Source organism: Solenopsis invicta, chromosome 8, assembly GCF_016802725.1.
Source record: "Solenopsis invicta isolate M01_SB chromosome 8, UNIL_Sinv_3.0, whole genome shotgun sequence".
NCBI classification, from domain to species: Eukaryota; Metazoa; Arthropoda; class Insecta; order Hymenoptera; family Formicidae; genus Solenopsis; species Solenopsis invicta.
The window spans coordinates 20,424,710-20,451,349 of NC_052671.1; the positions used below are offsets into that span (position 1 = coordinate 20,424,710).

The 26,640-nt window shown below is 37.5% G+C and overlaps 1 protein-coding gene across 8 annotated transcripts in view; it reads right to left on the bottom strand.

Moving 5' to 3' along the window:
- The window catches only part of LOC105203340 (transient receptor potential cation channel trpm), a 144,150-nt gene that overhangs the window by 13,804 nt on the left and 103,706 nt on the right, over window positions 1-26,640 (bottom strand). For 7 of the 8 annotated variants that reach the window (XM_039452288.1, XM_039452289.1, XM_039452291.1 and 4 more), the window contains 3 exons: window positions 20,702-20,869; window positions 9,907-9,966; window positions 2,891-3,100 (listed from right to left, as the gene is read on the bottom strand). In XM_039452288.1, the coding sequence (XP_039308222.1) occupies window positions 2,891-3,100; window positions 9,907-9,966; window positions 20,702-20,869 (438 nt within the window). The remainder of the gene's footprint in view (window positions 1-2,890; window positions 3,101-9,906; window positions 9,967-20,701; window positions 20,870-26,640) is intronic. The other variant, XM_039452294.1, reaches the window with a different exon arrangement.

Here is a 26,640-nt window from a genome sequence, read left to right on the forward strand (position 1 = left end):
AAACATCAATGAACACCTATTCTTGCAACATAACTTTGATTTAATCTTTCCAAAAAAGCAAAGATTTACCCACACTGAATTTCCTTCAAACTAGACATTGTTTATCGTTTGCTTCTTGAGTGATACAGTAAAGAATAAATTTACGCTTATATAGAATTTTGGTATTTACAGTTTTTGTATGATTCAGAGAAATGCTGTGCAATGTAACGATTTTCAATGATTCCCAAAACTGTAAACACCAAAAATAGAGACTTCAAGCTTTAAAATAAAAAAAATAAAACTTTTAAGTACGATAATTTTTAACGAAGTTGATTATTTGAGGTTGTGCAAAATTTTGGTATAAATAAGTGTTGCAATAATTTTGTTGCCTAGTGTATTATCCAAAAACAAAATGGAGTTCCAGTATTGACTTTTTTTCCATATTAACCCTAGCTCGCTATGGATACGACTTTATGTGATTTTTTATATTGCTATAACTCTGCAATATAAAAAACTGGAATTGAGATTTAAAAAAAACTTTAACCATCCATAGATACAATAAGCCTGTAGAGATATTTTTTTTTACATTATTCTTAACTTGAGAATACATGAAAGTTAAAAAGGATAGCCGGTACCCATTCGTGAGTACCGGGTAACTCGTAAGTTTTACGGCGTTCTAAATATCACTTTACTTTTTATTAAATTATATTCGTTTAGTAAGTTTTCCAGATAATTTAAAAGTACATATATAAAATTATAAAATTTAAAAAATTATTTTTGTGTATTATATACGCATTATTATGTGCACTGTAATATTCTTTCGACTTTTATATACTAACATGCGCAAATAACGTGAAACTTCTCTTCGAAGTCCATGTTTCTTAATTATAAATAAAATAAACAATATTTATTCATTACAATCCTTCTTTTTATATTATTCAACTAATAAAATTATGTTCTAAAGTAGTAGAGAAATCTTTTGACCGTTGCTGTATCAATACAAATTGAACAAGAATGCTTTCAACGGTCGCAGCTAGGTCTTCGTGTTTGTATTGTTTGTGTGATTTTATATACTTTCCTCATTTTTCGCAATAATTCCTTTACAGTTTTTCAGAAGGGAAAAGGTCAATTTTAATTTCAATTTTAATAATATGTGATATTACTTAATCTTGTTCAATTTAGAACTATTTTATGACTAAAAATTAATTCAGCACGCAGTTCATTGAATTTGAGGAAAGTATATAAAATCACACAAACAAAACAAGCACGAAGATCTAGCTGCGATCATTGAAGGCATTCTTGTTCAAAATTATGTTTATTAGTTGTAAAATTATGATATTGACTACTTTTTAATATCAATTTTTAATATTTCATATAATTAAACTTTTTGGAGCGATTCATATCGTATTACTTTTTTTCTTACAAGAAACGTTCGCGAAGTATCCGCCTCAGATTTAAACGAGCTTTTAATGTGTTAGGTATGCGCACCTGTCCGTTCGTACGGAAGTATCCCTCTCCGATTTTGACAAGCCTTTAATACGTTGTAGTACAGTATCAAAATAAGAGATATACGTATTTTTTATACATGCCCAATCTCAATTTTAGGAAGTGTAACATCCTTTTGAAGAAAATCAGTTTTTTTCATTCACAGCATATAGCGTCAAAACTTTAATAGACAGAAAAAAATATTCTAATTGAAAGATTTTGCTTCTAAAAACAATAAAAATTTTGAAAAGATAAGTAGTAGAAAAAAATATAAAAAAATTTTTTTTAATGTTTTTGATCATTATTGTAAAGTACTCCTCAAGACATTTAACTTTTAATCACAACATTTTTTTCTTTCTCCTATAGTTTCGACAATATATGCTTCGAAAGAAGAAAACCGATTTTCTTCAAAGGGACGTTTCACACCCTAAAAGTGAGGCATGTGTAAAAAAATACGTGTCCCTTATTTTGATCTGTACTACAATGTATTAAACGCTTGTCAAAATCGAAGGGGACACTTCCATAGTACACGGACGGGTGCGTGTAGCATGCGTTATAGAGTGATTTTTAATTATTTTTGGAAAATGGAAATGTCGCAACATCACTTTATCATATACCATTAAATTTGTAATAAAATAAGCTTTATTTTGCCTATAAAGGGAAATAAAAATTAAAAAAAAATAAGTAATGGAAAAAAGTATTAAAAAATTTTTTTTTAATATTTTTTTTTGTTTTTTTTTTTGTTGTTGTTATAAAGTACTCTTCGAGCCATTCAACTTTCATTTAGAACATTTTTCTCTATCTCTTATAGTTTCGACAATATACGCTTCAAAAGAAAAAAACCGATTTTCTTCGAAGAGGAGTTTTACCCCCCTAAAAGTGAGATTAAGCACGTATAAAAAAATGTCCCTTATTTTTATCTATACTATAATATATTAAAAGCTCGTTTAAATCTGAGGCAGACACTTCTCAAACGTTCCTTGTTAGTCCAAAAGGTCAACTAAAAAATCCCATTAATTTTTTACTTCAAATTTAAAATTTGAAGCAAAAAGTCGAAATTTTTTAATTCAAAGTATATTTTGTTAATTTTTAAAATGCAATTTTTTAAAGCAATTGTAATTATTTGAGAATAAAATATTTTTTATTCGGTTTATCGTTTTATCTGGCTCTGAGGTAACAATTTCACATATTATGAGCTAAAAAAATATGCTTTTTGTTTAAAGATATAACGTGACAAAGTTACAGAATTCCACAGATCCATGTGTGAATAAGGTACTCAAAAAGAAAAGTGGCAAACTAAAGTTAAAATTTCAATTATTTATGTTCATATTAATAAATATAAATACATAAACATTAAGAAACATATAACATAGATATCATCTTACAAGTGAGTATTAAAACGATAAGTGTAAACATTTTTACTTACAGCATTTGCCCAAAATTTTGTTATTGGTGCAGTATAAAACTCGTACAATTTCTTTTTCAATCTCAATGGTCTGGTTGTTTTATTATCATAATATTCAGATCGAAGACCATAAGCGCGATGTATTCCATCATCCATGTCCGTTAGTACTTTTCCATTTTCTTGAACGATCGTTTCTTTAATTATTGTGCTGTGCTCGTTACTAATTAAAGCCTACAGAAAAGCATAAAAAATTAAGAACTACCCAAGTAGACTGTTCATACTGGAAAAGACATTACATATAAAATTTAACAAGTTTCTCACAATCAGTGCAACATATAAAATTTAACAAGTTTCTCACAATCATAGTTGAATAGATATTGATATCAATATGAAATATTTAAGGCAAAGAAGAAAAAAAATTTAATTCAGTTTGATACAATCATTCATGAAAAAATAGCATAACAGATAAGTAAATTATCAAATTAATTAGATAGGACAGTAATTAATGTTTGTAAGATAGAAAACATTTGCACATTTTATAAGATATGAAATTGATAAATACGCATATTTGTTTTGAAAATTTATATTGACATTAACAAGCAAAAACAAAGATTCAATCTTCAATAAGCAAATTTTTACTTCATATCTCAAATTATACTTTGTATATATTTGACTCTAATCCATTATAATGTAGAGCAAATAAAAAAAAAAGAAATACTGCCTCTTCCAACAACAATAAGAAAATGAAAAATTACACAATAAATATTCAAAAAGTATAATTATGTAATCCATAATACGGTCCATTTATTAATTAGTCCATTAATTAATCCACAGGACAAGGAGAAAATTTAAGTAATAATTCTATAATAAAATGAAACAAAAATAATACCAAGTGTCTCGGTGAAAACTAGCTAACATACCCGCACGGATCGTAGCGAGCTCCAGATTCAAATCTTAGCCAAGATAATATTTTTCGCGACAAATTCTTTATCGGAATAAAGTGATTTGTAGAGATGCCTATTGGCATTAGTAATATTATTTCAATTTTATTTCGGGATAATACAGTTCTGGTTCTATTTAAAAACTGTGTTTGAAACCAAAAATAATAGTATATAGTTCAAGAGAATTAGAAATTGTATATAAAATCACACAAAAAATGTTATTTCAGCACTAAGATTTATAACTATAACCGTTTCAGCTTGTCAATTTATTTATGTTTTATTTCAATCGAGATATTCTTATTTAAAGCAAAACAAAAAAAAACAAAATTGCGATGAAGAGAGACGTCTTGTGTAACCAGTTAAAATTTTTTACTTTAATCGATAGTAGTAAGTGTAGAAAATATATTTCCAAAGTTACAGAACAAAATTCAAAATTTTAAGAATGCTATAACCCATTTATTACGCACAGCTATAAGAGTATGCGCCAATGCGCGCGATAAGACTCGGTTCGATCAACCATAATAATAGATGTAGATTTTTTAGAACAGATATAAGTCTATATTTGTGTATATTTGTGTATATGGACACACACAAAATGCAAATAAAACTTTTTATTCCATAGTTTGATGTATAATTCTGAAACTATAAATTCTGGAGAAAAATCATCGAAATTGCTAGTTTTATTTCTACTAACATTTTAAAACTAAACGAAAATATTACTAATTGAATATAACAAACGTTTCGATGTGTAATTATCGTTCTTCTTCAGTGTACAAATTTTAAGATCTGTAACAAAATTCCATAACGTTCGTCTGACGTATTCCTGACATATTTAAAATAAATACTATGTAACTAATTATTAATGATGTAGAAATAGCTATTTATTGTAATGTTCGCCTCGATAATTATCCAAAAGTCATCAAATCATTACAAAATGTTTCGGATCGCATTTTTTATGTGATGGTTCCATAGAACACTAATTAAAAGACGAAGACTTTAAGCGCAATTTTGTTTGTTCATTATTTTCATATTATTTTATCATTTAAAATCACTCCTTACATTTTCTTCTACCTATACGTATTACTGTGAGAACCCTCTATAATTTAACAATATATTTTTGAAGTAAAAGGTTATCTGTAAATAAAAAATGATGGTTAAAATTTTTACAATAATATCATAACATATGTAAACCTAGAAAGCTAAAAATTATCTTTTTTAGCATATTAAATAAGGATTTACATTGCTATAATACACTCATACAAAATTTTTTAGATCTGTCTCAGAAATATTTCAACTAAAAAAATAAAACATTTCAAAAAGGTTTCAAAATATGTTTGCAACGTATTCCAAAGATGTCTCTGGGAGAGCAAATTATCCGGGATTCTTACACTTGAAACTTTGAAGAAATATTGCTGAAAGCAACACATTTAAATAACGAGAAGGCTATACTGGTCGAAAGTAGATCTTTGTGCTCAATAATTTTCTAGAAGAATTTACAAACATTTGCAAGATTCCCCAAACTATGCACCGTGTACTTGTCAAACCTTAAAACATACCTTTTTAAGAAGAATCCAAAAACGTAATATCACGAAAATTAAATTGCTAATCTAATAATTTTAATGCTTACAAGCATATCTATCCCCCCCATATCCAGAAAAACTATAAAGATTTTATTGCGAAAATTTATTACCTCGGCCAGGATGAACCTGAATCCTTCAACATTCTGTGTGGGTGCTTTAGCTAATTCGACCACCAAGGCATTTGGTAATATTTGTCGCATTAACCGATGATATGAAATAAGCATCAATCGACCGATGCATACATACAATATAAACCATACCTTAATTATGAACACAAAGTGTATCAATGCATTTAAATAACGAGAAGACTATACCAGCCGAAAATAAATTTTCGTGCTCAACAATTTTCTAGGAATAAGGAGAGATAGTAGAGATATCTATAAACATCAAATTAATTAGCAATTTAATTTTCGTGATATCACATTTCTAGGTTCCTAAAAAGCTATATTTTATGTCCGGCAAGGATGCAGCACAGTTTGGGGAATTTTATAAATGTTTGTAAATTCACCTAGAAAATTATTCAGCATAAAGGTCTGCTTTAGACAGTGCGTGATTTTCTTGTTATTTAAATAAATTTAAATATTACTTCTGAAGTATTTCAAATTTAAAGTAACTTTAAATTTGAAGAACTGCAAAAATAATGTTTAAATTTATTATATTAAAAAAAATTATAAGTTTTAAAAAGTTACAAAAAAATTATTTAAAATATAATTAATGTTTTTATTTTGTGTTGTATTTTTATTCTACGTTTTTATTTATTATTTCAAATCTGATTGATATAATAAATATAAATAAAATTTTTGAAATATTTAATAAAAAGAATACATAATATATATGAGGCAATAATATTTTGTTGGTGTAACATTCTTATACTTCTATTATATGTATAAACTTAGCACATTTTGCGAGCGCCGGACTTAGAAAATTTTCACTTGTCCAGTTGGCGAAAGCAACAAAGCAATTTTCTACTTGGAAATATTAACATACATAAACAAAAAATTTATCCAATTTTAAAAAGCTTAATTTGAAAGTTTATTGCACGTGATAGATTTTAGAAATATTTTTATTGCAACATTATGTATGACATTTCTGAATTCTTTCAGAAATGTTGCACACGAAATATGAAAGGTTAAAATCATTTTAAAAGCTCCCTGCAACAATCAATGTTATATATAAGGAAATATTGCTTTAAAAATGTAATTTTTAATTGTGCTAAAATTTTTTAATTCTTTAAAAATAAATATTATTTTTTAGATATTAACAGATATGTATAACTGTATCTGATAATGAGTTATCAAATTTGTATTTATGATAAATATACAGAGTTATTAATAAGAAAAGCAATATTAGATAATTCCAAAAATTCGTTTTCAATTTTTATAAGTGACCGAAAACATTTCACCGTGACGCTCGAATTTGTTTTATAGCATTGCTTGCAGAATAAAAAGAAAATTGTTTGGTAAATATTCACAAAAGAGGAGTAACCTCTGACGATCTTGACTTTGACATACATTGTCAAGGAGATGGTCCTAAATAATGTGCAAAAGATTTTAAATAATGCTCACTTATCATTAAAAATTATTAACAAAAATTATTTATTAATAAAAAATGAAATAATTATGCACTACAGGAGATATGGCACAAAATGTCTGCTTTAAAAACACAAATTTTTGTATAGAGAAAAATAGGGCACCCATTTTCATTTTATTGAATAACTTTATTAATATTATAGTTACTATTTTCTATTGAAACTTGAACGATTACGTCAGAGTGTTGTTTGACAGGTTCTAGACTCAAAGTAATAAAATATTTAGGACGTGATTTATAAAAATCTAATGCACTTCATAATCGATGGAAGAAAAAAGTAATTGTAATATGGCTATCCATAAAAATAATTTTAAAAAATTAGTTTAGTTTAAAAGAAACACAGTACCTTGTTCCAAAATTATATATTTTTAATTTTCCATTTAGAATTTTCCCGATTTAGAATTTTCCTGCGTTTAGAAGCTTTAAAAATACAATTAGAAATTTCTTTAAAAATATCATTTTATCTCTGTTTAACATTAAACAACAAGCATAAAATGATGTCTCTAATGTTTCTAAACACCGCTCTTTAGAATGACAATCGATTTATCGAAGAAATATTTCGATATAAAAATTTCGCTTAAAAAACCATATTAACAAAATTTCATGTTATTGTTTTATCTTTATATAACTTGAAATGTATACGGCCAAATAAAAAATTAAATAACAAAAAAACATTCGAGTGTATGTACCTTCGTGTGATAATACACTCAAATTTAAGAATAACGGAAGTGTATATAATTGAAGGTTAAAAGTGTACCTTGAAAAAGTTTAGAAGTGCTCGAAAGTAAAAATGCCTTATAACAATTGTCAATCATTATGTATTGGCATATTAGCATCACTAAAAAACGACGGGCTACTAAACAAGTAACTCCATAAGCAATTGTTAGAATACGTCACTTAATAACGGAAATAATAGGGGTAGCCATAATACCCTCTTCTCTTTTATTATTTTTGAGTTTTTAAAGCAGTCATTTTGCGTCTTTGAAGCAGAGAATTTGTGGGTAAATATGTATGAAAGAATCCCAATTAGCATTTACTACAAGCGTGGAAAGTCTTTAAATCGAAAGGTATGCGTTGTTTTGATTTCGTTAGTGATTGGCGTGTATGACTTACAATTAGTGTATATCAGATAATCACAAAGAATGTTTTTATTTTATCTGTTTCAAACCAAAGCTCAGAAAGTTCTTGCCAAACATTCAAAAAAATGTCCTACCTAATTCCATTATTCTCACATTTCTCAGTCAATCATAAATAATTGTTTAGATCCCAAAACTGGCGTTCACACGCAAAATATCGCTTATGGAGAAAAATAAAAGTAAATATTCCACGATACGGTACGTGAGAATATCATTTCACACATTATATCGCAGAATTTTTATTAAAAAAGAACGTACGATTATAACGAACAAATAGATGCTTTCTTTCAAATTATGAGTAGTATATATCCATTAATTAATATACATATTAATTAAATGTATTCTGTAATATTTATATGTATTAAAATAGTCATAAAACTTTGTAAATATTTTTTTAATAAAGAATGAACATTACATAAAATCTTTTCTAAGTCACTCAGGGCCATCTCCTTGATAACATATGTCAAGGTCAAGGTAGTCATAGACTACTCCCATAAGTTTTTGTGAGTATTTACCAATTGTTTTCCATTAAGGTATGCACAAGTCGTCATCAATGCCAAAAGACCATCTAAAGCGGGATTAATCGTTCAGGTTTAAGTTAAAATCCCTATTTCAAAGTTTGCTAAACCACTTTTTAAATGTTCTAAGAGTAGGAGCACAATCTGAATAAATATCTCGAATGTTTTTAGTTGCAGTTTCAACACTTACTCCTTTCCAAAATTTGTATAACATAACGTGGCGAACATGTAACTTTTCGTTTTCCATTTTGAAAAAAAAAAAAAAATTTCTTTCGCGCATAATTCAACAGCATCTGACGATAAATGTATTCATGAAGTTACCTTCTATCTATAAGCAATGCCACAAAACAAACTCGAGTGCCGCCATGTAGCAAAATGTTTCCGGTCATTTATAAAATATAGAAACAAACTTTTGCAATTATCTAATACTTTTTTAGCATTTTTTTTAAATTTTACCTCTACGTTTAATCAATTGATGGATCAATTCATTGTATGTAATGCATATGTATATATGTATAATAATAATTACAAGTATTAAACAGATTTTTTAAGAAATATATTTTGTTTTATTATCCATTGCGAAATAAATGTTGCAATTTACATGAAACAACTATATTGTGATTGTGAAATACCTTCTGCTCAAAAAGTAACTAGATTTATCTATTTAAATAGAGTGGTTAAATAAAAAATCGAAATATCTTTTTTCCGCCGGGTCAAATAATCAGTAAGAAATATTACTTAAACGTTAAAAGTTTACGTGAAGTAATTCGCTGAAAACGGCCGAATTTGTACAAAGACAATTCATGGATTTGGCATCACAATAATGCATCATCTCACATCAATGCTAATACGCAACATTTTGGCCAAAAACTCAACAAATATTTCTCCAGTACAGTATTCACCAGATTTGGTCCTCTGTGACTATTTCTGTTCTCAAAACTCCAATTACATTTCGGAAAGCGTTTTGAGTCGGCAAAGGCTGTAAAAAAAATGTGCTGAAGAAAACATAGTCCCATCGACTTACGAAAAATGTTTTGAAGAAAGAAACATTAGCATATTTACGTCACAAAAAAGGACTATTTCGAACAAGACAAAATAAATTTATCTAATTAAATATCAATTTGTAGGTTTTATTTAACGAGTTCCAGGTACTTTTCGAGCAGAAAATACGACGGATGAGAACTAAAAACAAATAAACAAACGTTAATAGCTTAAAAGTGCACTAAAAAGTGTGATTATTATAGGATCATTGCGTTCAGGCCAATGTAGATATACCTTAACGCCTTGTTGGCTGCTGGGTTTGTTGCGTATGCTCAGGCTCCTGCGCAGACGTTTCTAAAAAATAATTAATACGCATACCCACATAGTTTATATGTGTTACAAATAGTTTAATATACCCTTAATAGAGAGAAAGAGAGAGAGAGAGAGAGAGAAAGAGAGAGAGAGAGAGAGAGAGAGAAAAGAATTAATCTTTAAGATTAATATTATCAAGTACATCCCTTAATCCAGCAATTATGACAACATATAACATATTAAATTTGCGCAGATTTTATAAAGTGTAAGCAAAAGAAAAAAACAAAGGCAAGATTACATTGTTTCAATTATAAAGATGAAATGATATGCATAATTTTATTTAAAAAAAAAAGATATAAGCCGTCACACGTGTAAGAAGGACTATGCATTAATACTGGGCTATATGTTGTTTAAATGAATATTTAGAAATTACACATGTGTCTGCATATATGTAATTTTGGAGCAAAAATTTTCTTCTCAAAACCAGCAACCATGCAATTTTACACCTGTACATCTATTAATTTACATTATTCATCATCTATTAGTTTCCAAAATACAAATTTATTAATGTCTTGCACCAAACACATCAAGGATTTACAATCAATTAACAATACAATAGATATATCAAATTACATCATTTACAGTGCTTTCATCTACGGGGTTAGTACAATTTATTTTACATAATTTTATTTTAATATAAGTTCCCAGATAACAATTCGTGAGTTTATGTTTGTAACAAAACGCCCCTCCACCTCGCGCGCACGGCCACTCCGCTCCGTCCACCCGAGCAATACATCGGCGGAACGCCACGTGCGCGCACCGAGCTAACCTGCCGTCGCGATCACGCGGCAGCACGCGCGCCGCCCGTGGCGTTCGGCAACGCTCCCACTCCGGGCCAGCCGACCGAACGCACGGATTGGTCCGCCCAACCGTGCGTTCGGATATATAAGCCGGCAGTGGGAACGCCGAGACAGATCTTCCCGGTCCGCCGAATCCGACAGGTCGAGTATCCTCGACCGCACTCCGACTCCTAAGAGGACGAGAATACTCGCCTCATCCTGACTCCCCTGCAACGAGCATCCTCGTCGTTCCGGCTAGCCGAGTATCCTCGGCTAATCCTGTCATACCGAACACCGTACACCACCAATCACGGCGAGCATCCTCGCCGTAGCCGAGTATCCTCGGCTAATCCTGTCATACCGAACATCGTACACAGCCAATCACGGCGAGCATCCTCGCCGTGCTCCGTAGCCGAGTATCCTCGGCGAATCACCGCCCACGACGAGCATCCTCGTCGAGTCCGCAGGCTGGGTATCCCTAGCCAATCCCTTCCGTCCTCTCCCTCAGGGAAGAGTCTCGTGTAACCTAAAGCCTCGTCAGGGCATCCGCGTCCTGGCGAGAACTTCGCCTCATTTTGCACGAGGCGGCTCGGGCGAGACGCGGAATCGTCGCCGTCGCTCCGATCCCGCGTTCCGCGGCTCCCCGACCACCCCGGACACCGAGTCCGTTTCAAACCACGCGATTTACTTTAAGTTATAGTTATTTGTATTCTTATGATTTCGTAGTTCTAGTACTTCAGTCGTCATTATAAGTTAGAATTATCTTTTTCCACTGTACCGACTCATCTGTACTCTCGCGGTTATTAATTTTTGTTTCGAACTTCAGTCTTGGCTCTCGCCTAGCGCACTCGTTAGCCCACGCGTCCCCGCGCGCTCATCGTTACCACCGCTCGCGATTCCGACCGCGCAGCGGCAATTGGTCGCCGCGACCACCACGAGCCAATCGCGCCCCCGCTAAGGCTGGGTCCACTTGTCACGAGGCGTTCGACTCAATCAGCCATGAGGCGACATGTAAATAGTCCATTCAAATAAAGATCTCATATGTTTGTCAGCTAAATACCGAGTGCGATTACTATACCGAACCCGACCAATCCGGCGAGCTTATCCGCAACCGTATCCTGACACCTACCCGAACCGCACGAAAACCACCAGCGTTACATGGCGCCCGAACAGGGACCGTTTTGAAACAGATAATCGCACCCGGAGATAAATGCCTCTCGCCGAGTGGACCGAACAGCTACCGCGAGACCAGCTCGAGTTGTTAGCTCAAACCTATCAAATAGAGGCAACCGGTACACTTGACGAGTTACGATACCGCGTAACCCGTCACTTTCTTACAATGACCAATCCGAACCAGTCCGCCGGCGCACCTGCGCCGGAAACCGCAAGTCCGTCCCCGCCGGTCACCGGAAGCGAGTCCCACTCGCATAGTAAGACTATGAATCAAATACGCAAATGGGGTTGCCACTTCGACGGTCGCGACCCTCTGTCATTCCTAGAGCGCGTAACCGAACTACAGGAAGAATACCAATACACCGACAACCAGATGAAGGCCGGACTCCCAGAGTTATTGAAGGGGGATGCTCTGGCATGGTATCGGAATGAGCGAGAATCCTGGGAGACGTGGACCGACTTTACCAGCGCCCTACGACGGCATTACCTACCGCGACGGTACCAAGCTAAGCTGATGCGCGAAATCCAAGAACGCCGACAACAACCCAACGAGACGTACGCCAAGTACGCGACCGCCCTACTTACGATGATGCGGCGCGCCGGGGGTTTTACCCAGGCGGAAAAGGTAGACCGCCTGTACGAAAACCTGAGGGCAGAGTACAAGTTGTACGTACGCATGAACGATGCTACGGACCTTACCGACCTGGCCGACCAGGCTGCCGAGTTTGAAGACATCTCCAGGGCCCGGGAGAATGAGATCCGTGCCGAGGGGAAAAAGGTCAACACCGCCACTTCCGCCGACACCCCGCCCTACGACCGCGCGACCGCCTGCTGGCGCTGTAAACAGCGCGGGCACAGCCGTTTCGAATGCAGGAAACCCGCACGCAAATTTTGCTCGCAGTGCGGGAAGGACGGCGTTCTCACGAAGGACTGTCATCCTCGGGCGGGAAACGCCGAAACGGCCGGGGATACAACCACTCCTCGGCCCAAGTCCGCATAAAGTACACACCACGACCCCATGTACCGGTCCGCCTGGGACGACACCGGATTTCCGCTTTGCTAGACACCGGGGCCGAAGTATCCATCATCAACCGACAGGTCGCCGGGTACGCCAAGGAGATGCGGATATGGCCGCAGGAACAGGAGGAAGCAATCCACCTAGCCGACGGCACCACTGCCACCACACCCGGCCGCGTCAAACTCCGCCTCCGAATCGCCGGCCGTCAACTCGAACACACGTTCCAGATCCTTCCGTCCTTAGACAGCCCGATGCTTATAGGAACCGACCTATGGGCCCGACTGCAGATCACTATACCCCCGCCACCTCTCCAGCTCCGAAAAACGCCACCCGCGGCGTACTCAGTGACCCCGGGCATGGTCAGACGAACCGCACAAGAGGAGCGGGAGCTCCAAGCCTTCCTGGCCAGGGAGTTGGCCAAGTTCGAGGAGGTGCGAGGGCCGACCGACCAGGCCAGCCACCACATCCGGCTAAAAACAAACGTACCGATCAAACAACGGTACCGACCGCGCAACCCGGCGATGCAAAGCATCATCGATGAGGAGGTCCGAAAAATGGAAGAAGCCGGTGTTATCGAGCCATCAACCAGCGCATGGAGCTCCCCGGTAGTGATAGTACGGAAAAAGGACGGGAAACACCGTTTCTGTATTGACTTCCGGAAGGTAAACGAAGTCACCGAGCGGGATGCGTACCCCCTACCGCAAATCCCCGCCACACTGGACAAGCTGCGCGGGGGCCGATACCTTACTACGCTCGACCTACAGCAAGGATATTGGCAGATTCCACTCACGCCCGATAGCCGGCCAATCACCGCCTTCACCGTTCCGGGCCGGGGCCTAATGCAGTTCACCGTCATGCCTTTCGGACTGCATTCGGCTCCGGCGACGTTCCAACGTTTGCTCGACCGAATCCTGGGCCCCGAATTAGAACCTCACGTGTTCGTCTACCTAGACGACATCATCGTGACCAGCGCAACGTTCTCCGACCATCTACAGCACCTGCGGGAGGTTTTTCGGCGACTACGCCAAGCCAAGCTCCGGTTAAATCCGGAAAAATGCCAGTTCTGTCTCAACGAACTTAAATACCTGGGCCACATAGTGGATGGCCAGGGAATCCGCACCGATCCCGATAAGGTTCGCGCCGTCGCACAGTGGCCAACCCCGACAAACGTACGACAAGTCCGACAATTCGTGGGGCTCGCATCATGGTACCGCCGTTTCACACCTAGCTTTTCCGAGACCGCCGCGCCACTCACCCGCCTCACGCGAAAGAACGCCCGATGGACGTGGGGACCCGACGAGGAGGCCGCTTTTTGCGAGCTCAAGCGCGCGCTCACCTCCGCACCCACCCTCGCGTGTCCAGATTTCTCGCGCCGGTTCGTCCTTCAGACGGACGCCAGCACGTACGGTCTTGGCGCCGTCCTCTCGCAGCACTTCGACGAGGGGGAACGCGTCATCGCATACGCCAGCCGGTCGCTCAACGGCGCGGAGAAAAATTACAGTGCCACCGAGCTCGAGTGCCTGGCCGTGGTGTGGGGCATCAGGCATATGCGTGGTTACCTGGAAGGGTACGAGTTTACGGTCATCACCGACCACCAGGCCCTCCAGTGGCTGCGCCGCCTGGATTCCCCCACCGGCCGACTCGGCCGATGGGCCCTCGAGCTCCAACAGTACACGTTCGACGTCCGGTACCGCGCGGGAAAACTCAACCGAGTCGCCGACGCGCTCTCTAGGTTGCCGGCCGTGTGCAGCAACCAGGCGCACCCCGTATGCCCGTGGTACCGCCGCCAGCTCCTCCGCGTACGGGAGCGACCGGGGGATTTCGCGGACTACACAATCCGAAACAATCGACTGTACCGCCGTATACTCCATTCGACCAATTTCAAGGACGAACCGGCCGAGACACAATGGAAGCGATGCATACCTCGCGACGAAAGAGGGACCGTGCTGGCACGGGTACACGACCACCCTGCCGCCGGTCACCTCGGCATCGCCAAAACCATTGCCCGAGCCGCGGAGCGTTACTACTGGCCAGGAATGTTCTCTGACATCGCGCGTCACGTACGGGCGTGCGCCAGTTGCCAGGCGCACAAGAGTGCCCAGGTCCGACCGGCCGGACTGATGCACGCAACCCACGTGGAGGCGCCTTGGGAACAGGTCACCACCGATCTAGTAGGACCCCTCCCACGGTCCACCAACGGAGCCGCTTGGCTGCTGGTCTTGCAAGACCGCTTCACCAAGTGGGTAGAGCTGGTGCCGCTGCGGCGAGCAACCGCCACCGCCATCGCCCAGAACATCACGGACCGCGTCGTCTACCGCCACGGTTGCCCCGAGACCCTAATATCCGACAACGGGACACAGTTCGTGGCAGGGCACGTACGCGAACGGCTACGCGACCTGGGCATCCGCCACCGGACTGCTCCAGTACACGCCCCCCACTGCAATCCCGTCGAGAGGACCAACAAGACGGTCAAAACCATGATCGCGCAATTCGTGGGCCGGGATCACCGCCGCTGGGATCAGCACATCACGGCACTGCAGTTCGCGTATAACACCGCCGTCCACGACGCCACCGGCTACACGCCCGCTTACCTAAACTACGGGCGAGAGCTCGAGACGCCACCACGGGACACCGACGGGAGACCCGCACCGACAACCGCTCCAGCCACCAACCAGCGACGACTCCAGGAAGCATACGAGGTGGTCCGAACAAACCTCGCCCGAGCTTTCAACCGTCAAGAAAGGTATTACAATTTGAGGAGACGGGCATGGAAACCCGCCATAGGAGACATCGTCTGGAAGAGGGACCATCCCCTCTCGAACAAGGGCAAGGCCTTCAACTCCAAATTAGCCCCCAAGTACATCGGACCGCTGGAGGTCCGAAAGATCCACTCACCGGTCATCGTCGATCTGCGGGACAAGCACGGTAAGTGGCATCGTCACATACATGTGCAGGACCTTAAGCCGGGTCATCGGCACGAACGGACCCGAGGACCAGACAACGCAGAGACAGACCGTGAGGAAGCAGACGACGCGGAAGCAGACAACGCGGAAGCAGACGACGCGACCGCAGACGACACGGAGATGGACGCCATGACAGACGACGGCGGGACCGACAAATCCGGAGCAGACGACGCCGACGATGATGCTGCGGGAACAGACGACGAACCGACCAGCAGCAGGGCTCGTGCCGATCACGCCCGGACGGCGTGACTACCGGAAGGGAAGGAGCTACCTCCCCCAATCCAGCCCGGTATATAAGGGGGACCACCGCAACCAGGAACCTGCAGAAAGACCGAATCCACCATGGAAGCAATTCTGGACGCACTACTGGACGTACCGAGCAACGACGCCGAGTTCGACGGGCTCTGGAAGAGATGATGGAGACGACACCGAGCGCACCAGGACTGTTCCCGTCGCCCCCTCAGCGGCCGACCGGACCGAGCGCCGATCAGAACACCGCCACGGCAGCAGACCAGCCCACGTCCATCAACTCGCCCCTCGTCACGACCGACTCACCGGCACCGGCTAAGCCATCCCGTGCCAAACCGGTCCTGGCCATTCGCGCACCGTCCCAAGGATTGATACGGGAAGCAAAGCCGGCGAAGCGTCTTACGGCCCGGCCGGCCCCGAAGAGACCACCACCGGTCATTGGCGTACGGATCCAACGATCCTCCGCAGCCAATGCGAAAAAATGGGCTGCACTCATGGCCGAGCCGTCCCTGCCGAGCAACGGCAGCCAGCATCGAGGCAACCCGCAGCAACCCGCGCCACCCAGACGGCGACTCGCACCGGCAGAGCAACGGAAGAAGACGTTGGTCGCCCTCTTCGGCGACCCGTTGTCGGACCTGGAGGAGGAGTCCGCGAGCAGGACACCAGCTACCACGTCCTGCGAACCTTCACCACTGCCCGCGGCCAAGCCAGGGCACACGCCGCCGAAGCACCGACAAGGGATACGACCACCAAGTTCCCCGCCGGCGACCCCACCCGACGGACGTAGACGCAGGGAACCGCGACCACCGCAACCGCACCGAACAACGACGGGGAGACTCCGACACCAGCACAGCCGACCCGCAGAACCGGCAACCGCCCTGACCGACCGCCTGTGCCCGTGCGCGTGACGGAGGATTTAACGGTGTACGTACCCTTACTACGCGGCCACGGTTTCGCGGGTGTATAAAGTTCGCCTCGCCAACCGCCGCTTCACGCTCCGGTTTGGTCGTGATGGCCAGTGCCACTACGTGCGGGAATTCCCGGCGTAGTGGCCAAAGTTCGCCACTCGCAGAGGGGAGGGGTGATGTAACAAAACGCCCCTCCACCTCGCGCGCACGGCCACTCCGCTCCGTCCACCCGAGCAATACATCGGCGGAACGCCACGTGCGCGCACCGAGCTAACCTGCCGTCGCGATCACGCGGCAGCACGCGCGCCGCCCGTGGCGTTCGGCAACGCTCCCACTCCGGGCCAGCCGACCGAACGCACGGATTGGTCCGCCCAACCGTGCGTTCGGATATATAAGCCGGCAGTGGGAACGCCGAGACAGATCTTCCCGGTCCGCCGAATCCGACAGGTCGAGTATCCTCGACCGCACTCCGACTCCTAAGAGGACGAGAATACTCGCCTCATCCTGACTCCCCTGCAACGAGCATCCTCGTCGTTCCGGCTAGCCGAGTATCCTCGGCTAATCCTGTCATACCGAACACCGTACACCACCAATCACGGCGAGCATCCTCGCCGTAGCCGAGTATCCTCGGCTAATCCTGTCATACCGAACATCGTACACAGCCAATCACGGCGAGCATCCTCGCCGCGCTCCGTAGCCGAGTATCCTCGGCGAATCACCGCCCACGACGAGCATCCTCGTCGAGTCCGCCGGCTGGGTATCCCTAGCCAATCCCTTCCGTCCTCTCCCTCAGGGAAGAATCTCGTGTAACCTAAAGCCTCGTCAGGGCATCCGCGTCCTGGCGAGAACTTCGCCTCATTTTGCACGAGGCGGCTCGGGCGAGACGCGGAATCGTCGCCGTCGCTCCGATCCCGCGTTCCGCGGCTCCCCGACCACCCCGGACACCGAGTCCGTTTCAAACCACGCGATTTACTTTAAGTTATAGTTATTTGTATTCTTATGATTTCGTAGTTCTAGTACTTCAGTCTCATTATAAGTTAGAATTATCTTTTTCCACTGTACCGACTCATCTGTACTCTCGCGGTTATTAATTTTTGTTTCGAACTTCAGTCTTGGCTCTCGCCTAGCGCACTCGTTAGCCCACGCGGCCCCGCGCGCTCATCGTTACCACCGCTCGCTATTCCGACCGCGCAGCGGCAATTGGTCGCCGCGACCACCACGAGCCAATCGCGCCCCCGCTAAGGCTGGGTTCACTTGTCACGAGGCGTTCGACTCAATCAGCCATGAGGCGACATGTAAATAGTCCATTCAAATAAAGATCTCATATGTTTGTCAGCTAAATACCGAGTGCGATTACTATACCGAACCCGACCAATCCGGCGAGCTTATCCGCAACCGTATCCTGACACCTACCCGAACCGCACGAAAACCACCAGCGTTACATGTTATTCTCACGACGTGATAATCACGCTATGCGTACAAGAGTGCATCACAGTGCCCTCACAATATGATGGGCGCACGCATGTACATACGCGTAAAAAGTCGCATGGTGCAATCACGCGTGATGGAAACATTTCACGGCATGAGGGTAACGTGATAATCCCGCTGTGCGCACAAGAACGTATCACGCTGCCCTCACAATGTGATGGGAGCACGCTGTGGTCAATTGCAACGTGATCAAACAAGACCCTCCCGTATATTATATTAAATTAACAATTTACAAAAAATATTGTACCATATAAACTTCTAATCATTGCGCATTTTTTTCAAGTACTTTTTATGCTTTTAATACTTTTAATGATAATTTACTAAAAATATTGTAAATAATAATATTATTAATCCTTAATTGTAAATTATTAAAAAAAGAATAAAAACATTGATGTATAATATAATGCATTAAAAGTACTCCAATCAGCACACAATATTTTTTAAATGTTTTTTTATATTTATTTAATATTAAGTTCTCATTGTATAATTCATTAGAACAAAAATATTTATTAAACATTTATTAAATATTTATTTAACATTAATTAAATATTTAAAATAATAATTTAAAGAAAATAGTTATTTAATATTTATTTAACGTTTATTTAACATTAATTATTTGAAATAATAATTTGGAAAAATATTTATTTAACGTTTATTTAATGTTTATTTCACGTTTATTTAATATTTATTTCACATTAATTTTTCATTTAAAACAACACTTTCAAAAACATTAATTTAACATTTATTAAATATTAATTTAATATTTATTTAATATCTATTTTAATTTGTTTTAAAGAAACGTTTTTTAAACGTTTATATAATATTGTTTAAGTATTTCTTTTTCATGAATTATTTAATTTTAATTTTAATTGAAAAAATGATTTTAGTAAGCATTTTTTAAATGTTTATTTAATATTAATTATTTTACTTATTTTTCATCTGTATAAAATTGTTTATTTATTATTTATTTAACATTTAAGCTATTTATTTTTTAATTATTATTGTGACGTGGCCGGTTGCTATCAAATGACCGATGCAACACCAGCCCGGTAATGTGAGTTCTATCAAGGTTGCAATTAGGATCGAAGAGGACAATAACACTTAATCACTGACTTTAGACTGAGCAAATATATTTAGACAATACTAAGAGCGTATAATATGAATTTTAAAATAAAAAAGTAAAAGACAGAATGTTCTGCGTGTTCGTGGCTCGCACGCTAGTGTATCAAGTTAGGTAGCTTCTTCTCTCGCTGCTTCTTCGCTTGCGTCAGCGCCGCCTGGGTTAGAGTCCCCAGAAGCAGAGCGCCATCTAAGTACCGCGGTCTTTGACCGTGTTGCAAGGGCTTTCTCGTTACATTATCAATTTTAAAATTTGTTTAAAAAATGTTTCAATATCTATAAAAATCAATAAAAAATTAACTTAATTATATATATTTATATAAATAATATACTTTAATTATAAATATTTCGTCTTTTCGATAACATATAGTATATTAACTTGATCTATCAGTGATGTACATATATTAGCACAAAGTGTTTATAAATCATCAGTTCGCAGCGATCACAGAGATCAAGCAACGTTCACCGGTCGTAACTTGGATGGGTGACCACGTGAAATTTCGGAAAAAAATTCTTCAGAAAAAACCTCAATATTTAAAAAAAATTTGTTTAAGATAAAAAAAAGGCGTGAATCCATTAATTTTAACGTTTTTAAAAAAATTTTTTATTGCAAAAGTTTTTATAATGTTTTTAAAAACATTTTTTAAATATTGTGTGCTGATTGGGACATGAAAAAAAATGGGCAATGATTAGAATTTTTGAGTGCCGTATGCATACATGCGAGCAATATGAGTCTCATTTGGAAAACGCATTTGAGGCTCATATCGCTCGCACGCATAAGTACTGCACGCATGCCGATATAATTCTCATATGATGACGCATCAGTCGGATATCCTGAGCTCACACCGTGCGGATAATTCGCACGGCATGCGCGCTCCGTGAACTCACTGTGCGCGCATTTTGTTATCTGCGTTATTGCAACATTTTTTATAAAATACTTTGTAATCAGGACATAAGAGGACTGGAATTTGTTTAACAAGTAATTATCATATTGTCATTTTAAAGATACAAAATAATTACCTCAACATCTGGTCCTGCTGGTACACTATGTTCAGAATCGCTGTCTTCCTTCTCGTCTTCTAGAGCTATCAGATGCTCTTCTTGCGTTTGGGGCATTAGTTGTAGTTCTTCTCTGCTTTTAAATTCCAATCGCGTTATATAGAAAGGGCAGAATAACCCCATAATCACCTAAAAACGTATATAAATATATGTACGTTTAAATACTAAATATTTGATTAATAACAAATCAGATTAATTTTAACTTATACAATTACCAAATGCTAAAAAGATCTTTGACTATATACCTTTGAACAGCTAACAGTAGCCATTATTGGAATCCAAGATCTCAGCGCCACCGTGTGGCCGGAAATTGGCCAAACCGAGAACTAACTAGCTGCATTTCAAGTAAGAATCGATACAATCCTTTGACTGTATAGTCAAAGGTATAATCGGGATGCGTGTTGAGGTTATTATTATTTAAACTATTTATGTTAAACTGGGTATACACTTAGCAAACGAACACCAAACGAACAGCGAATTCGAACGTTCGTTGGTATCATTTAGTAGATATATACGCTAAAGTGATTGCAAATAGAACATTCGATTCTTTCATGAGTACATCAAAAAAAATTCGTGCGCAATATAAACATTTATAAGTGCGTGTGCAGCTGTTCCTTCGGTGTTCGTTCGCAAGTGTATACACAGCTTTATACAAACAAAAATATAAAATATAAAAAATGGTTCGTTGATGTTCTACGGAAATGTGTAATAGTAAAAACATGATATACAATTTTCTCAAATAGCAATATATTCTTTGCACAAAAGGAGAAATACTAATTACAAGTTTCCCTTCGGTTGCAATCACGTTGTTATATCGCAAACGCTAATCCCTTTGTATAAGATTATCTAAAGGCAATAGGAAAGAAACTGTTTCTTAGGCAACTAAAGGACAATAGTGTACGGAACTTATTTGTATAAAATTTCCAATAACTTGTTATAAATATATAAGTGATTCAAAACAAATTTGGACCCATAAGAGTCGGCACGAGTTGTCGGTGTGCACAAAGAATTTATTAATAATTAGATATGCTGATCAAGAGCGTACATAAGACGCTAGTTAACAAAGTTTTTTACAAAAAAAAACGCAGACTTTTCGACTCACAATTCGAGTCCTCTTCAGTGCATAGTTTCCAATATTAATAAGCCATCCAAGATTCAATCTTAATTGTTACGACAGCGAATCCATCAGTAATACGATGTAGCGGATCATTTCACAGAGTTTACGTTAGTGTTCATAAATCGATTATTACTCAATAAATAACTCACGAAGAGAGATAAGATTTGTTCGCGTTGCATGCTCCAAGAGCACTTGGATCACTTTTATCATCAATCACAGCATTAGAACTAATTAGTTCTAATGCTGTGATTGGTGATAAAAGTGATCCAAGTGATCCAAGTGCTCTTGGAGCATGCGACGCGAACAAACCTATAGTGTGTACGAACGTTGTAAGTGTAACCGTATCTGTCACAGATACAGTTACACTTACAACGTTCGGACACAAATTTCTTTTAACAAATTTTTAAACGCTATGTAACATCATAATTAATTAAAATTATATATTTATAAATTTTAGTATATTTCAATGAAATATGTATGTTATACCCAGATAGCACACAATATTTATGATAAATATTAATAAATATCTATCATAATTTTTTTTATAAATATTATAGAAATGTTTTAGACATATTTTATATACATGACGGAAAAAGATTATAAAAATATTTATCCAAAATATTATTAAAATATTTATTAAATATTTTCTAAAATATTTATGGTAAATAAAGAATAAATATTTACAAAAATATTAATGTAAATATTTGTAATTAAAAAAAATATTTGTAGTAATATTTTGTAAACATTTTTATAAATATTTTGTTCATTTATAGTAAATATAAAAAGATTTATTCTGTTTTAATAGTATATACTATATGTTAATAATATAATAATTTTTTGGTTTGACTGCCGCATATATTTCTTAGAATGCAAAATAGTACTTTTGACTGTGTATTTAATGTACATGTACATGTGATAATACACACGCACACACACACACAAATAAAATAACTAGTGGTATCATTACATTATCGTTGCGTAGCTTTTTTATTCTTTTTTACTGTGCCGATATACTCGTATAACCATATATGAACTTCTAGACGAAAAGGTTCATGAATGAAGAAACCTCCATCCTAATAAGCAGACCATATTTTTTTAATGTTTTTTAATAAAAATTTTTTTGTATATAATTTAATTGTGGTATTATATTAACATATATTTTCTAGTTGCATTCTTATTTAAACAAATAACAAAAGTTATTCCAGATGCTATTCCGCATTTGTAAAAACTATAATTTTATACATGTTTATATAAATAATAAGCTTTAATTATACATATTTCATTTTTTCGATAAAATATATTGATCTGATCTACCAGTTATATACACATACCAGCATAAAGTGTTCACAGGTCATCACGAAGGGTCAGTTCACAGCGATCACAGAAATCAAGCAACGTTCACCGAAATCGTGACTTGCATGGGGGTGACTGCTTAGGAATTTCCGAAAAAAATTCCTAAGAATGGAATTTTTTTGCGAAAATTGTTTTTTAAAATATAAAAATATTGTTTTGCTCATTGGGATTATGAGGTGTAATATAATATAATAACTTAAGTTATTATAAAAACTATATTATAAAATAATTATAAAAGAGAATAATTATAAAACAGAAGAAGGAAATTGTTTTCCTTCGGTTGCACACAATCGTTTCGAGCATACATTGCCGGCAAAATCATAAGCAAAAACGGAAGCCGCTTACCTCAATAAAGATGGAAACTCAGGCAATGTAATTTTTATCAAATTGATTGCAACATAAAAGAAACTTGCTATCTGGGCTGCAGAAGCGTCTTCAATAAAATAAAAAAGTGTGTTATTTTATAGGCAAGTTAGATTTTGTGAGATGTAAACCTCATATCTCAAACATTATTTACTTTTTTCTATTCAAGTAATAATAATTTAAAGAATTATGCTTCCATAAAATTCTAACCTTATATTCATATCCATTTTATACTTATTATTATTATATACTTATTATTCTAGAGAATATTCTTTATTATTACTCCTACAGTTTTGTACCTCATATTATTACATAATTTAGCAAAACAAAAACAAACCATTTTTTTATTTAGCAATGCTTCTGAATCACTTCAATTATTTATTCAGAGTTATTTGTACCAAACCTACCAATTCTTACTTGAAATGCAGCTAGTTAGTTCTTGATTTGGCCATTTCCAGACATGGTGGCTCTGAGATCCTGGGTTCACGGACCTCTATCTTATGAAAAAGTGGAGGTACTAGTGCAGAGGTATATAGTCAAAGAAAAAGATCATATAACCAGTAAAGAATAAAATTTATTCTGAATAACAAATATAAAAACAAGTAAATAAATATGTAATCATCATTTGGAAATAACAAATAATTCACTTATTACATTTTATTCAAAATTTTTTATTCAAAAATAAAACAAATAAAAAATGTAATTGATCACGAGAATTGATGTATGAATAGAAAATTAAAATTTCACTTTAATCATTCAAGTTATAATTTACTATAATTAGAAACAATACAACCGGAATAATAATACGTCAACCGGATTACTCTTGTGTGCTCAAAAATTAGCGCAACAAAAATAAAAATTCCAGGTCTCAAATTATATGTTTATGTATATGTATTTCAAAAGAAACGTAGTTTTGATCCAATATAACGCTGAAAAGCGAACATAACATGCAAATTTAATATATTACATGCTTAAACCATTGTATTGATACCAATTGGCTTGAAAATGATTACTTCTTGGTTCAAAAGATCGCTGATTACGAATTTACTGTCAGAATTTCAAAATTTAAAATTGCAGTTGCAATATAACGACTAGTGTGTTGAAAAGTACAAGACAAAAATTAAGACTCGTGAAAAGGTCAAAATAATAAAAAATGTAAAGCAGTGAGTACGAGTCAAGCATAATAAATGGTGCATAAAAAATAATAATAATCACAAAATAAAATTATATAATTGCATAAGAATTTATTGGACATTTCGGCTCATCCTTCGAGCCATCTTCAGCATATATTAACGATGGTGTTACAAAAATAGTAACTGCTTCTTATATAATTATACAGCTGTTTTTTATGTAATTATATAATTTTATTTTGTGATTATTATTCTTTGCACACCGTTTACCACGTCTGATTCACCACTTTATATTTTCTGTCAAAAGTACAAGATTTAAGTTCTTAGAATTTAAGAATTTAAAATCAAAAAGCATATGCGAGAGAAAAAAAAATATGCATAGGCTGTATCAGATTAAAAGGTTGTGGAATTTGAGGTTTTAAGATTTCTAAGGCCTATGCTTCATAATCCCAATAGCAATAGATGTAGTAAAACTTAAGCCGTAAAAATTGACCAACTATAGTCAATTATTCTTTTCATATTTGACTGTGGTTTCTTACGGTTTAATGTTACTACATCTATTGTAAGTTAGAACTAAAGAATACAGGTTTCAAGGACTTAGATGTTAAAGGCCCAGATTTAAGAATTAGGGATATAAATGCTTGAGGTTGAAGCATTAGAGTCTGAAAACGTAGAAAGAGTTCAAAAGCCTAAGATTTCATACACTGATTATCATATTGCATTTGCTTTTTTAAATTTGGAAATTCTGACACAACATTCGTAAACTGCAATTTCAAAAACTTGGAAGTAATCATCATTTTCAGATTAATTGGAATCAGTACAGTAATTTAAGCAAGATAATGTTAAATTTGCATGTGATATTCATCGTTTTTCGACGCCATATTGGATTTTTCAAACGACTACGTTTCTTTCAAAAATACATGAATATATGAATAATTTGGAACTTTAAACATTTATTTTCGTTGCGCTGATTTTTGGGCACATACGTGATCTTAATTGTCGTAAAACATATATAAATTTGTTTAAAAAAATCTCAAAAATTTAAAAAGAAAAATTAATAACAAGTAATAAAAACGGAAGAAAAAATTTAAAGAAAGAAAATAATGATAACCTAGTAGATAACAGAAATGAATTAAAAATTTGTAATCCATTTTAATTCATTTGAATACATTTTGGTATAAAATACAGCAATTAAGTCATTTCAATCCGATGCCACGAATTAAAATAGACTTGCAAAAACTCCTTTTAGATTGAACAAATAAAAATCACTTTATTTCAATCTCGTTTTACGGATTAAAATAGATTAAAAGTATGGCCCGCATAATTTTTTTGGATTAAAAAAAAATAAAAATCCCATAATTTCAATCTCACTTCATGGATTAAAATGGTTTCAAAGAATTCTTACACTATAATTGACTAGAAATGGATTCGTGTGGTCATAGTCAAGTTCAAATTCTGGATTTTTTTAATCCATATTTGTCCATTTTAAATATTTTGAATCCATTTCCGTTTGCTGGGAAGTAACTTGCAAACAATAACCCTTTAGCTGTGAACCAGAATTTGTCAACTCCCGCAAATTTCGCAACAAACATTAAAATAATCAATGGTAAGTTAACAACGTGTAAGTAAAAAATTATAATCAGAATAAGTAGTATAATAATTAAAACCAAAATGCGATAAAAACTGTCTTTGAGATAGTAACGGGAAACTTAATATTCACTGTGGGGGTACTGAGAATTAAGCTAAAAGAGAAATTATATACCATATATTTCATACATAATTTTTAACTTATTTATTATCTTGCTAACTACCAAGATAAATTTTTATTGCTTCCCAAGTATGAACGCGTGAAAAAATAACATAAAGTTGCCCATAATTAAAAACATTTTTGCAAAGATCTATTCCTACTCTGTCAAATATCGGTCCTTGTAATTTAT